This window comes from Aphis gossypii, chromosome X (assembly GCF_020184175.1).
Source record: "Aphis gossypii isolate Hap1 chromosome X, ASM2018417v2, whole genome shotgun sequence".
Classification (NCBI taxonomy): domain Eukaryota; kingdom Metazoa; phylum Arthropoda; class Insecta; order Hemiptera; family Aphididae; genus Aphis; species Aphis gossypii.
In genome coordinates this window covers 50,425,470-50,441,920 of record NC_065533.1, presented here as the reverse complement: position 1 = coordinate 50,441,920, position 16,451 = coordinate 50,425,470, and the positions used below count along the sequence as shown (strand labels likewise).

At 31.4% G+C, this 16,451-nt stretch overlaps 1 protein-coding gene across 2 annotated transcripts in view; it reads right to left on the bottom strand.

The window, feature by feature from the left end:
• Positions 1-672: 672 nt before the first annotated feature.
• LOC114130724 (proton-coupled amino acid transporter-like protein pathetic) overlaps positions 673-16,451 on the bottom strand; it is a 40,604-nt gene continuing 24,825 nt past the window's right edge. For both annotated transcript variants that reach the window (XM_050207633.1, XM_050207632.1), the window contains exons 3-10: positions 15,043-15,258; positions 14,377-14,527; positions 12,292-12,413; positions 6,321-6,405; positions 5,138-5,464; positions 4,555-4,736; positions 3,576-3,916; positions 673-2,203 (exon numbers count right to left, since the gene is read on the bottom strand). In XM_050207633.1, the coding sequence (XP_050063590.1) occupies positions 1,695-2,203; positions 3,576-3,916; positions 4,555-4,736; positions 5,138-5,464; positions 6,321-6,405; positions 12,292-12,413; positions 14,377-14,527; positions 15,043-15,258 (1,933 nt within the window). In that variant the 3' untranslated portion in view covers positions 673-1,694. The remainder of the gene's footprint in view (positions 2,204-3,575; positions 3,917-4,554; positions 4,737-5,137; positions 5,465-6,320; positions 6,406-12,291; positions 12,414-14,376; positions 14,528-15,042; positions 15,259-16,451) is intronic.

Sequence of the window (16,451 nt, the reverse complement as noted above, 5' to 3'; positions counted from 1 at the left end):
TAATTATAACTTCATTATTACAATAACACAATATCAAAATATCAATACGAAAAATGCGTTAAACCATATCGCAGCAAACTGCACGATAACCTGCGACTCTTTCAAACGTGTCTGTGTGTAAAAACTGTAATTGTGCAATATGCGTTCGTATTTCACGCATATACCTGCAGATACCTATAACATATACCTAATATAGGAATAGGATAACCACTAGTCATCGTCGTCGTCACGTTGGAACGAACAGAAAACGCGTCTATATACCCGCGATATAATGTGACAGCGCATTATTACTGTTTAAGAGCTATTATTTTTTATAACAATAATTTATAATATTTATTCGATACCGTATAGTAATGTGGCAACTACAAATGGGCATATATTTATTATGATTTACTGCGTCGCTGCGATGTTCGGACGCGATGACCGTAACGGCGCGAGGACGACTGCAGACGGTGACTATGTATATATATATATATATTATTATTATATTAAATATTTTATTTATTAGTGTTATTATTATACTATATGAACGCACGTAATCACACAATTATGTATAATAGCCGCACATTATAGTACACTATATATTATAATTGTATAATAATGGTAAGATTGCACCGATTGCGGTGGTATAATGATAATAATTAGAACAAAAATAAGAATACACAACGACAATACTCGTAATAATAAATGATATAATATTAATCAAAATCTTTTCTTTTTTTTGACAGTTGTAACTTACAATGTTATGAATCGTATGTAATAAGTATGAGTAACATTTACAAAATGTCTTATATGATTTTCCGCTGCGTATGAATTCTTATGTAAGAATCAACAGTGGAATAAATAATAAATTATAATTGGTGAAAAGCAAAAGTAGGTAGTAATATTTTGAATCTTATGATATTACAAATAAAAATATAATTAATGTATACTAATATATATAATTACAAAATATTTTGTCGTGAACTCGCACGCGTTTGTTATAATATTAAGCCCGACAACGTTAAGAAAAAATAAATGAAAACTAAAAATAAATCATAGAATTTTCACTATATTATAATAGTATATAAAATAAATATAGCGAAAAACTTAAAGGCGACAAACAATATGGAAAAAAATGTTTGCGCTCGTAAAACTACACACTACCTTATTAGGTACTTAATAATAATATTATACTCTGGAATTGTATACATATATATGTATAATGTATATATATATTATATATACAAACGAGTAGTTAATAAATAAAAATAAAAATATTAAAAAAAACAAAAAGCAATATAGCAATAATTAAAATAATATACACAAACGACGACAGTTGAATAAGATATAATAATACTATATCAAAAAAAAAAAAAAAAGACGAGGCGAGACGTCTACAAATCATTAAGTACATTATATACCTATGTATAATATATATAATATATACATAAGAGGGATGTACATCGCCGGGAAATGTTTTCGAAAACGAGTAAATAGTATATTATGGTTTCACGAAACGAAAAAAAAAATGCCCCAAAAAAGGTGCTCGTATCAACAGTGATCAAATTATATAATAATATTATAACGGAAGTCGGTGCAGACGATTTCGGCCGGACAGGCGGCGGCGGCGGTCGGTGTGTATATGGTTGTCGGTTTTAATTATTGCATATAGTATACTGCTGATGTGTCGTCTTGTCGTCTCCGCTTCCGATCTAATGTCCGCCGTCCACGGCCACCAGGAACGCCGATTCCGGTCCCGGTCCGATGGTGGTGGTGGCGGTGCCGTTGACGGCGCCGGCCTCGTGATGGCCGCCGCTCTCGCCGCCGTAGAACGCCACTATGTCCACCAGCGACGCGTAAGTGCCGGACACCAAAGCGATGAGCGCTATCAAAACGATGGCCACGTCCTTGGCCACTGTCCAGCGGTCCATTCCCTTGCGACGGCGTCTCGTCGACCGGCCGCTGCTCCTCCTGCGCTGCGGCTGCCGCTGCACCGCCTCCAGGTCCGTGTCGTCTTCCACCGCGTAGTAGTCGCCGTCAAAGTCCAAGTCGTCCTCCGAGTCGGTCTCGTCGTCCGTGTCCTCGCCGTTCTCGTTGCCGTGGTTCCAGAACGCTACCAGGTGGATGACGGCCGGGCACATCAGTCCCAGTATGGAGAAGAACACCGCGCCGATGAGCGAGATGAAAGGCGCCAGGTCGGGCACCAGGGCGGCGATGAGCACTGTGAAAACGCATTAAATCAATATAATATAATATTGTTGTAATATTATCCACAGCGATATTATTATTATTATTATTGTAGTATGCAAGTACGCGTGTCGGAAAAAAACGTATCGTCAATCGGTATAACTTTACTAAAGTTAACGACCTCGCATATTGTTGTTATATGAAGTTCGGGAGAGTGCATATTGTTATATGATATTATTCGATCATTGGGCACTGCAGTGCGCAAAAACGAATCACGAATACGATTGTTATATATTATTATTTATTGAAGATATTTGATACTGATTGAATATAATATACTTATACTTATAGATTGGTTTTTGTTGATATTAGATTTTTTGTGTTTTGTTATTATAATAGAGTAAAAAGTTGGAAAAGTTGGTAGGTATTACGCGTACATTTTTCATACTTGAATTGTTAAACTGTTTTAAATATAATATTACGAAAAACAAATTATTAATTTTTTTACGAAATCATGTTTTTTAGTTCCTTGTGGGCGTATAACATTATATTATATTTTATAATGCGTTTTTATTTTTAATGTTGGAAAATACATACGATATGCACGGTATGCATTTATACGTCTTACGCGTACAATCGTACACGGATGAAAGGGGAGGCACCCTCTGATATTTTGTAATTACGCTGAACCCTAAAAGTTAAGCCCCGGTTTGTGTGAGCAAGAAGGCCGTAATAAAAATATAAGGTTTTTCTAAGATTTGTGATAAAATAAAAGCAATATACTTTTCCGTATTATTATAAAACAACATATTCCCGCCTAAGTACATGATTGTTTTTACGAATTGTTATTATTGTTATTATGATAGGATTATCAATAATATATTACATACAAAACGAAAGTGACATTTAATTATTACACTGACAGTCATCTGACGTTACTAGACTTGTCATGAGAGTGTCTAAATTGAGAAAGGGGCCTAAAAATACTGAAGTCATCAGTTGAAATGCAAGTCTACGTAAGCCTATAAGATTTTATACGGTATGAGTCGTATGTATATACTTCGTCATAATAACAAATGGTTTATACCTACTTTGATGCTTTACGCGAATTTGCGAAGATAACATAATACATATAATATTTACAATAAACGTAATATACAAGTGGATGTATCGAACGACATGACCGTATAACAATGTTACAATACTATAATACAGTAATTTCATTTGTTGCAGTACATCAGATTGTGCAAATGTGCCATGTAGAACGTTCGACAATCAGTCATTAGAATAATCGTCGTTCGACTCATATTTTATAATAATTGTCAAATCGTCCGAACGTACGCACATCACAGCGAAGTGATGAAAATATATTAACAATAATAACAATAATAAGAGTAGTATTTTACCGGTTCCCAGGATCATGGCGGCCCTCATAATGTAGTACTCCCCGGTAATGGGTTTAACCTGTTGGTTGGATTCGATCTCGAGCTGCTTTTTCTCGTCCACGGACGGGGCGCTGGTCGTGGTGACTGCGGTTGCCGTAGACATGGTGCTGCCGGCGATGGTGGTGACTGTCGGCGTGGAGGAAGTTGTAAATTTGCCGTCTGCGGAATACTTGTCGTTTTGCTTGCGCTTTTGCAGCCACGGCTCCAATCGAACCCACACTATCTCGCTGGGCACGCAGAACTGTAGACCGTACGAGAACAATATGGATAGCGCCACCATGATTTTCACCGATTCGGCGAACCTGTAGGATAGGTAATTAATTCAATAAATGCGTATAAATATAAGAATATCCTGGTTGAGCGTGTTTTGAGCTACATCGCTGTGCTTAGAGGTGGCGTGGAGAAGGGATAATCGTGAGGCGATCGTCTCCGAGTTTTTCACGGGTAGTGGGTGGGTGAATAGGTGCTCATATGAATACATTTTTAAATAAATATACTGCAGAAATGTGTATTGCACATTTTAAACGCTAGAGTGCACAAATAAAAATATGTTATGCATATTACACTTTATAATTTTTATATATATTCGAAGACAAAACTATGGGTTTGACATAGAGTGATATGATATTGTTTTATTATAAAAAATGCAGCATAATTTCTACAAAAAAAAAAAAAAAAACAATAGTTTTCCATAATATAGGTACGTGTTCATTTAAAGTTTGATATTTTACGCATACCTACTGTTTATTACTTTACAACAAAACCTTTCAAGCCATGTAGATACAGAATTAAATACATTTGATTTAACGCTGTCGTGCATATTATTGTGAACGTTATTTTAGTACATATTTCCTTATTTAGTTGTACACGTAAGTGCACGCATATCTATTGTGGTATTTTAGTGCACAGCGAATAGCGCTGCGATTACATGTATACGTACAGATCGTTGGGCAGATTGAGCGTGATAGATCCGTCAGTGGCGTCACCGAAACGCAAATATCCAAGAAATCCGGCGACCGAATACAAACACACGACCAGCGTCATGGCGGCGTTCAAAACTCCACAAGGACGAGCAGTAAGGAATCGTTTTGGATGGCGCATCGAGTTCTCGATTGGTAGTACCTGCAAAAGTCGTGTCATGTACTCGTATGTAGACTATAATAATATACATTGTAAGTTTAACCGCGATTACGGTTTTACTCGACGAAAGAATGCGCATTTCACCGCACAACACGTTTCTATTTCTATTTTATTAGACACAAAATATATTAACAAGACTAGTAATATAAGTTTCAAATCGAAAGTCGAATTTGATTTCACATCACGGTTACACAGTGAAATATGTGGGAGGGTACCTATATAAGTTAAATATATGTGAACTCGGGGCATAAACGTATTTTCGGTCTGTAGTTCAACGATAGTTCTGATATTCTCACCTACGATGAAATGCATTAGAATTTCGTGAAGAAAGTGAACTTTACACACGTTATTTGATACAGTAGTTTAGATTTAGCTATACTCACAGTGCCGATTCCCTCCATGGCGAACAAGACAGTGGCGAAGAACAGGGGCATGTGACCAACGGGGGCGATCCACGGACGGGATCCGATGTCCGGCAGCGGTACGGCGGCCGTCAGGGCGCTCTCGTCGGCGAACAGGCTGACGCCGGTCACCACCCACGACATGGTGCACCCCAAACCGACCAGTATGAAAGCGGTGGCTATGGCCGAGAACGGGACCAGCAGTCGGAGCGAACGGATGATGCCCAGCGGCACCAGCGGGACGGCCAGGCCGAGGATCCAGGCGCGGATGGACATGTGCCATTCCGGGTCGGTGTGCGTGTCGGCCACCTGTGCGAGGGCGCAAAAAAAAAACAAAACCAAAAAATAAATATTAAGTTTTCTTTTCGATACTCTTCTCGTGTAAACACCGCAGCGAGCGTGTAAACAGAGTGTATATCGTACGGAACAAGCCGCTCAGGCAAACGCGTGATGTATGACAAGTGACGTGCTGTGAATCGGGACGACTGTGTACACATCACATACATGCGATATACATATAGGTATATCGTGTATGGTATAGAATGCAGTGCGAAGCGAGAGTGTGGAGGAAGGGAGGCGCTCAAAATTTTTAGAGTATAATAAAATGACTGTTTTTAAGAGTCTCGAAATTGTTTTCAAATTGAAATCTATACTCACTGCAGCGAATGAGTACAGGTATAGGTACTCACACAGTATAGGTAGGTAATATAGTCGTTTCACTATACGCGGTTATCGGTGAATAACATAACAAATAAAATATCTAATAAAAAAAAAATAAATAATGATAAATATTTACGGTCGATTTAAATATATTATTAACTATAATATTATGCAATATAAAATTAATACGTGAACTACAAAATGCGGGAAAAAAATATGAAAAAATACTATTCGATATGCGTATACAAGAATATTATCAATTTACTTGTTGAACCGTTCAGTAAAAATATCCGAATAAAAGACGGATAATAATATATGATATAATAAGTGATGGTTAGAAAAAAGTGCGTTGAGAATTTAAGCGATGGCTTCGGCCCAAGTGATGATTCGGCAAACTCTCATAAATTATCGTTCTTAAAATCCACCCATGACCTATTGTTTATGTGTTATGTGTGTAAGTACGTGTGTGTGTGTGTGTAGGTATGTGTGTCGTATAATATCTTACCTGCTTGAACGATGCAGCGACGAGCACCACGTACACGGTGTTACCAAAATAGTATGTGCAGAACAGGGCAGCGTTGACAAATTCCCTGTATATGTTGGTAAATTCAGTTTGAAAACGATTCCATTTCGTGATTGAAAGAAGTACGTTAAAATGTGAACAAAAAAGTAAAAAATATATTAGTAAACAAGTTTTATTAGGTGTCTTAAAACGCGTTTAACAACATAATTAGAATCTAACGCTCTTAATTGTGTCTGTAAATAAGTAGTTGCTTTCTTTCTAGAAAATAAAGATAAGAGTGTTCTGTTTTAATTATTATAATAAATGCGTACACATTAAACTACTCACAAGTATTTGAAAACGTTAGAAAATGCAGTTAAATACTATATACAAGTATTTAACTATGTACACTAATATATTATAAGATGCTCGATATTGAATAAACCGTTTCAAACATTTGATCAATATTATGTTAATTCTGAGAGTTAGGACAAATATACGAATTCATAAATAGTAAATCAGTCGGAACATTACATTATTACATTTTGTGTGTATAGTGCTATAGTATACACCTACATTTTGCGAGTATACAAATAAGTGTGTATATATACCTATATTAGGATAAAGCAGTGTTTATAGTATTTTCGAATAGATAAATATTACTAAGTATACAAATTATATGTTCAAATTTACTACGACTGAAGGATGTTTACATTTATTTCAATTTCAGTTTGTGTTTAAGTTAATAAACTGTTTATAAATTTCCATTTAATATAAGAATGTATGTACTTGAATGTTTACCTATGATAGGACTTGTATACATAATACATTTATATATATATATATATATATTATATGGTATAGACATTTTGTCAAACTCAACTTTCTTTTAATACCAATTTATATCTCTGCGGTTTATCAAGGCTTGCACCTCTGTCGAGACCAGGTTTTCTAATGATGATATTATTTATTGTATCCAGCAAGAGGAAATATAAGTACTAGATATATACTTTTATTACTATACCTATTATAGAATATTTACAAACACACAATCTACGCAATATTTATATACATTGTCCATAACGTCATCGATACCGTTGTAGTATACATGGCAGATTATTTGTATTTAATCGCTCGTAAAAGGTCATGCCTCACAATATTTTGGATATAATATTTCTTCATAAAAGGTTATGACATTTTGTTATTGATTTATATTGTGATTCAAAATTAAAATATTTACAAGTATAGCTTAATCATATTAATCACCAAATAGTATGTGTAAACATAATGGACAATTTATAATATATTATCATGTCGTTACAATTACTAAATTACACATTATTATTATATGTTATCTGCGCAGACCTTTATTTTGAGATGGCAATACATTAATAAGAAATAATATTATCTATGGTCAATGTAATTGAACTCCTAGCAAAAATTGATACGTTTGCATGTGATTTTTAAATTTGACATACACAAATTTATATATTTTTCCTATATGATTATATGAAAGAATATAATAAACAAAATTTATTTTTAATAAATTCAAAAAAGTAGGGTTTTTTTAACTTTTTAATGCTTATAAACCATATTTAAGACCAATGGTTCTCACGGTTTTTTTTTTAAATATTCAAATCAAATTTACATGTTAATATACCTAAATACCTAATACCTACCAATATTTGAGATAATTTAATTGTAATTAGACATTGAGAAAAATCATATATCAATAACCCCAAGTATAGGTAGGTTTATCACCTTATTACAAATGTCAAATGTCTAAGTACTAGTATGTTCAAATTTTAATCTATAATTAAAATCTGATATGTTAGCACATGCAAACATAATTTTTTAAATGATTAGATTAAGCTCAAAAAATTTTAAAATATCTAATTGTTAATAATCTGATGACGTTTCTATATTAATATTTTACTAATAAAGTATTATTCTATAAATTGATTAAATCATTAGGATTATTATCTTTTGAATTACAAATGTGATTTATATTTTACAATTTTTCGTAGTAATTTTTTCAAAAATCATGGATAAATATAAATATTAAAATTTTAAGAATCATTGTGTTCAATTAAATCGATAAGACTACTTTTAAGAACAATTTTTGGAGTTTTACTATTTTATAAGATTTTTGACGTTTTGAAATACGTACATATATAAATTTATAGCTAGAACCATAAGAAAAACACATATACTTAACGTAAAACTTGTAACTTGTATAGATTCTGAACGCAATATTGAAGAATTTATGACACTGATTTAATAAATATCTATTTCATTATCATAAATAAGAGCACTCATATTTTTTCAAATGAAATATTTGATACTGAATACTATTGATATTGTAACATTTTTCATTTAAATGTGTTACTTATTAATTTCATTAAGATCGCCAAACACAATGCTGTATGCGGTACGTGCTTTAAGCTTGTCAATGACTATAGTATTTGAAAACAAATTAAAATGTATGAAATAACGATGTCTTACAATTTTAATAAATTAAAATTATGTATAATATGCATTTTGCATGTACTAACATATCAGTTTTTAATTATAGATTAAAATTTATAATACCAGTTATAAATTAATTTTTATCATAAGATTGACTTATAATTTGAATAAACTATGTAGGTTATTACATAAGTATGTAGGTATAATGTATTTATCTATATTTGGTTTTGTGTATGTATGAAATCGTGTATTTATTTATTTAAGTAGGTGTAATATTATGATGTGTACTAATATTTTATTATATAACGATAATTAATCATGGAAATTAATAGAATTGCTAATTATCTGATGATAATTTATTATAATTCTTTACCTTTGCATTTAAGAACAATCAAGTGTTAAAGTTATTGAATATTTTAATATTTTATTTCAATATATGAAATAAGTAAACATTACATAATAATAATTATAATGTACTTGTATAAATAGTATAAACAGTACTTATATTATTTAATTATTATTGTGTTATGAAATTTAAAATGTAACTTCGCTTTAATTAATTTTTCAAAATAATTAATATAATGATAATGTTACTATAGTTTATATTGGTAATTAAACTTCAGTTTTTTTTTTTATTCTGATCTACGTAGACAAATATATAGTGCGATGTAAATATTCTACTTTTTAATGTATTTTCGTAAAGTTGTATAGATTTACTACAGTTAGATTCTAACCGAAAATCTTTAGTCTTTAATTTCCGGAGGTTTAATATTGCGTCATGTATTATTTAATTATAATCAAGCGTTTAGTGTATGTAAGATATTTGAGTGTTCTACAAATTTATAATTTAAATTAATGTACCTAATTTAAAAATAAAAGTATAGACATATCTAATACCATAAAATTCAACAGCCAATAAGAATATCTTAAATTCTGGTATGTAATTTTTATTTATATTACTGTTAAATTTAAAAAGTAAATAAAAATAAATTATAAAACATCTGAACACTAGTAGCTTTTAGGACTCTAAAAAATGAATTGTCTTCACTGGACGGTTTTTTCCCTCAAGACACATAAGCTTTGCACTTAATTTAATAAAAACATAATATGCTTTTTAATTGTAGAAATTATTGATTAAAAATAAAAAAAAAATTGTCTTCAGTAAAATCTATTATAAATCTAGAGTAAAATAATTACAACCAACAGATTAAACAAATATTAAAATAAAAGTGAAAAGAAATCTACTATAATGCCTTTTCTCAGTTAGTCTTCATCTTTATATTCTCAAAAAATAATTATATTATGTGTAGATATTATTTTTTTTCTACTTAAATTTAAATTATGTAGGTATAGGCCACATAAAACGCCATTAATTGTTCATATTCATAGTTTTAAACATATAGTTACAAATAAGAGTTCAACATATTATATTATTTAGTATCGTTATATTAATCAATATTAAATTATGAAATTGTATATTATTTTAATAGTCAAATTTATTTCATTCAACAAATAAAAATTCATTATAACAATATCTTAATATATGATGAAATAAATTTGAAAACAATATTACTCTAACTTCTTATTTGAATTTAAAATAATAAATTGGATTCTATTATTATAACTCATTGTAATTTATTGTGTAAAGAACTTTTATTAAATAATAAATATTTAGATTTATTTTATTTTGAATATTTTCATTAATGTACAAATCAAAATGTATTGAATATATATATATTTTATAGTAAATTGGTAAAATAAAGTATTTTATCGATAAGTTAAGATATTATACTGTTATAACTGTATTATTCAATTATTATTGATAAGCTATTATAGCTGAGAAAAATTTTTTTAGTAAAACTAATCATAAGTTAAAAAGAATTGAAAAACAGATGGAATCTAGGATATATATTTAAGAAGTTTATCATTTTCAAATGTTGTCCTAGTAATTATTTTTCTCTTGGATCTCGCAATCCTTGAAAACGACCTATATTTTCATGAAAATTTTATAATTTATTAGAATATTTTGATATATTTAAAAAAATTATTAAAATATTTTGATAAGCAATGATACCTATATTACCTGTACAAATAATTTAACATGTTTAAAAAATGTGTACTTTTCGATATAGATGCAATCAAGTAAGTTAGTGTGGTTTATATCATTAGGCATTAGTGATCATGATTCATTACTCACTATTATATAATGCTTGGATAAGAGTATAAGACTTAATTACACATTTATAAATAATATGTTTTTGGTATTTTGTAAAGACTGAAGGACAACGATGAATTTGATCAAAATTATATAATTTACGTAATACTGTTAAGACTAGAGTGTAACAAAAGTTACCAGCTCATTTTGTACATGTTTATTATTGTCAGTTATCAATGATCCTCTAAGTTAAAGTACTATGTCATTGCGATCAATAATTCTGATCATACAATCACGTTTACTCAAAATATTAACTACAATACAACACGCTGAGAAAAACGTAATAACATTTTTAATTACCAAAATCTATGTAATTAAATTTTTCTCTTGTCATATTACAACCGTTGAAAGTACAATCATCAACCTCTGTCAACCAAACCAAAAATAACCTTCACACTACGCACACAAAACATCCAGAATGTGCCTGGAAAATAATCCGAAACGTATACATATACAATGATAACACGCTATGGTCCGGAAGTCGTTAGCGTATCTCTATTGTTCATTTTAACTTTTTTTTTATTCTACAGTTTTGCTTATCGTTTTATTTTTCATTCGCATTATAAGATGAATAGATTACAATTTGTTCAATCTAAACGCAAAAAGTCATGCGGTCGTAATTGTATTTTTAAATTGAATTTTAAAACCTTAACACTGTTATACTTTGAATCTACCTAAATATTAAAATATTGTGATTCGATAAAAACAGATAAAATATGTTTGCGATACTTTCAATTTTCATTTTTTTTTTTTTTTTAATTATAATTTGATAATTACTATAAAACTATACAATTAAAATTTTTTAAAACTGACGAATGACGATATTGTTTATACTAATACGACTATAACAGTAAGTTATATAAGTTAAATTGTAATATAAAACATCGTTCACTACTATAAAATTATGTAAATACAGCTAACATCCCAAGTAATAATTATAATAATATCGTTGTGACGCGGAGTCTACAAATATAATATAATATTATATAATATTATATTATAAAATTACTTAAGTTTCTTCCCCGTCCACTAATAAGTACATGTGAGGACGTTTATAAAATTAAAACACTAGTTTCTAACCTAACCTCGCTGACCACGACCACGAGCACAATAATGATCAAACGGATACTGATAATTTATTATTATATATATATATTATCATAATAATATGTTAATCTATAAGAAAAAAATCCGAAATCGAGGGTCACAGAAAAAAATTGTATGCTTAATAACGATAATACTAAAATAATTAAGTCGGAAACCACTGAATTAAATGAATACATAACGTACTTGGCGAATGGGGCCCAGGCACGGAATCGGCGAGGACCAGTACTGAACGCTGCTGCGGCGGTATCGGCAAACCCGAGGTACGGGCGGCGAGTGCGGCGGGCTAGAGTTTGCGAACACAGCACCTGAAAAACAATATTATTGTGAAGTAGTTAGTTTAGTTAGGTATGTGATTGCGAGACATAAGCGTAATAATCATAATGATATTTGTAAATCTAAACCACAAAGAACCATATATATATATTTAATATATATTTGACTAGTATAGGTACGATATGAAGGTACATAAAATAATATTGTCGTATAATTATAATTGTTAGTATACGTATATGCAATGGAAAAAATTACTAGATATATCATTATCATTATAATATTGGATGAACGGCCTTGTGATTTTTTTTTACAAAACTTTTTACAAAATATTTCCGGACTATTTTTTTTTTTTAATCTATATCACTGTTTCCATTTATACCCATTCTATATACTTTAATACTCATAATAATATAGGTACTCACAAATTTACGTTTCACACGCACATACAACATTATAATATTATATTAGATTTACGTTCCGCATTTCTATTGCAGTTATTATAGTTACCTTTTATAGTAGAGAAAATTTACATAGTACTAAGCTTAAAGATGATAACATTATCATTCGTGTATAATATGTCGTCAATTTTTTTTTTTTTTAATATGAGAGAATTACAAAAGTAGATAAAATATAATAATTTAAAAATACTCTTTTTATAATTTCATGTTAAATTTAAATACTATGATACAAGGTAAATTTATTCTAATATTTAATATCAAAAACAAAAAAATTGCATTATTGGCAAAACGTAAATATTGCAAATCATACGTTTTATATATAGATATTACGATAGAGACAACGAATGCGTTCTCGATGTCCACAGTGAAATGTTTGATCTTGATTTATTATCTTACCTATTAACTATTATAATTTATATTTTCGAACTAAATTAATTTTTACTTCTATTTATTGAAGTATCTTTTGGAGAGATAGATCTATATTCGTTCAAAACAATGATATGGAGAAATAATTTTTTTTTTTGTAATAATTCAAAAATAAACAGTAGATACTTGATATTTTCACCAAATATTTAAACTAGCATTTTCTAAACATAATATTATAAAAATTGATGATTTTTTGAGCTATTTATTGACATTTGAAACTTTCCACTTATTTTTTTATTTATATTGATAAAATTAACATTTTTATGTTAAATCTTTATTAAAAGTCTTAAAATTTTATTTTTTGTTTCTTGAAAATATTAAAAAATATCAAAAATACTTAGTCACATTTTTTTTGTAAGCGTTTTAAATTTAAACTTTGATAAAATTCGTCAAAACCACCAAAATTTATTAATTAGTTAGTTATTCATTGTTGTATTTCAATAAAAACCAACTATAGAAATTCGAACATTCCACTATTACTTAAATAATCATTCTCTCTCTGCAATATAATTTAGTTATGAAACTAATCGTATCGTTATTCGGTAAGCACGTCGGTAATAGCCAACAATAATATAATAAAATATATTATAAACAAACGTACAAACGTTATGTTTTTGTTAAAGTTTAGTTCAACCTATCGTACATTATTTACAATAAAATACATTTCTAATAATAATATAGATAGGTTCTACGTATAAATAAATTATTAAGTATCATTAAAAATAGACACTAACACAAAACTCCGTACAGAATAGTTATTTATATATTTAACCGGATTTATTTTTGCCATTTTTCCAAGTTCTAATTTAATAAAATATTTTATTGATGTATTATTAACTATAGGATGAGAAAAAAATCCATTAGAACTACGATTTGTGGGGAAACACATCGTATATTATAAGTTACTTCGACTAATTTATATTAATTCTATATTATGCGACTATTCGGAAAAATGGTAACTCGGGAGACTTCAGTCGTCCGATGACACGAACGATGGCGTTTATATAAAAATACAGTTTAATTAAAGTCTGAGCAACATGTTGGTTTTGGAAAAAATATATAATAACAATATGATAATAAAATAAAATAATATTGTTGTCATACAACTCACCAGAAGGTAGATGCAATGCGTGCAAAGCGCTCCGATGGCTGCCGTGCCGACAAGTCCGAAAATGAGCCCACCGTTTTTGAACGCGTTTGGCATGGCGAGGATGCCACTGCCGAGACTGCTCTTAACCAGATGTAATAAGGCTCCGCTATCACTATACATGTTTATTATGTAGATGTAATATTCGACGGCGGTTAGGGAAGGATGAAACAAACAAACAAAAAATACACAATATAAAATTTTGATTACAGAAAAATGAAAGTATGGCGGTGCACGGGGTGATCTATTACTATATTATACAGGTACAAAATGTAAACTGTATAGACTTGAAAAATTAATAGATCTGCGAGGCCTTTTCAGCGGGCCATCGCTACACCCATTCGTGATGTATAATATGTAGTACAATTCATATTATTGCAGAATAGTGCGCGTATATAAATGCACCAACTTACAAAGCGCAAACCATAGACCCTGCGGGCGGCTTTCCGAGGTTTCGACCACTCTGAATTTCCGACCGTTGACTACACTTAATAATATTAAATCATTTCGGTACAACGTAAGTGTACCACGACAAAACATAAAAACGTCCCAACCATATTTTAATATACGCGAATGTTTTTTTTTTTTTATACACATAATTTATTATTATTAAGTATATAATATACGTACGTGGTCGCCTTGGACTTGTCCCGCATCTCAAACGGGTCGTAACGCGGCTGCTTCTTGCCGCCTTTGCGACGGCGTCCGCCAACCTTTCCGTTGCCATCGGCCTTTGCGCCGTTGCCGCCCGATATGATGTAAGAATTCGCGGTCGCGGTCCCGTCGCCGACGCTTCCGCTGTTGCTGCTGTTGCTGCCGCTGCTCGAATACTCGGTCAGCTTCATACTGTAATCGTAGTCAGCAGTCATTTGATCGTTGTTGTCGTTGTTGTTGTTTGCAGCGGTGACGGCGATACAACGCGACGATACGCATTGGCACACAAGAAGACGGAGCACGTCGTTTTTATTCGGAACGTGTGAGCACAATGAACGGCAACCGAACAATGAATGACCGCACGCCGTACAAAGACGATGGTAGGTAGTTTTGATGACGGTTTGCGTCGTACCGAGAGAGATGGACGTGGCCCCGGAGAACGTGAAAAAAAAACCCAATTCGATTACAATAATGTAGGCAATATTATTATTATTATTATTATTATTATTATTTCATCACGTACGCCCTCACGCGGCACATGCATACATCACATCATCCGCGAATTCGCTGTCGCAGTCTTATGCACTAATGATATATATTAACCGAATGTATATAATTGCATATATTATTTATTATAATATGTACATATAATATAATGACAGGTACTGCACGTCGTCGATAGTAATTATTATCGCGAGTACCTACCTACGGGCTACGGGTACCTAACCTCCCATGTGATGTTACCTACGTGTCGTGTCGTATACGATTATCGCGGAGTTTACGACGTATAAAAAAAAAAATCTGCAAACGCGTTTCCGTTTGACGCCTGGACGGACGGATGGCCGTCAGAATACGTTTCGCGATCGCACGGCACTGAGAAAATATATCGAAAAGCTCCAAGGATCGTGTAGGTATCTTGTGTATAGTATCACAACAAGCCTCTACCTACGCTTTGAGTTTACGGAAAATTGCATAGGACATAACTCATAATCGATATAAGCACGGATGTACAACCGTGTCAAGTAAGACGGGTCGACAGAACGAAAACCATATAACTTGCAGACCACAACCTGCAAACTACCTACCGTACATCGTACGCATACAATGGTATATTCATATAGGTAGGGACAAATAGTTATAGGCAATAGGCACGCGCATAGTTTTGTACAAAGATAGTTATAGGTACATTATGGCGTATGCACGTCGGTATAATACGTAAACGCATTAGTGAGTGGTGTGAAAAACGCACGCGGGAGCGAAAGAATGTCACGTGTCTCCGACGTTTTCCGCGCACCGATGTGCATATTATAATTCTCGAGGAACCTAAAACGGGTAATTATAACATTATTGAAATCGCTATAATGCGTACGCGCGTTTAATGGGAT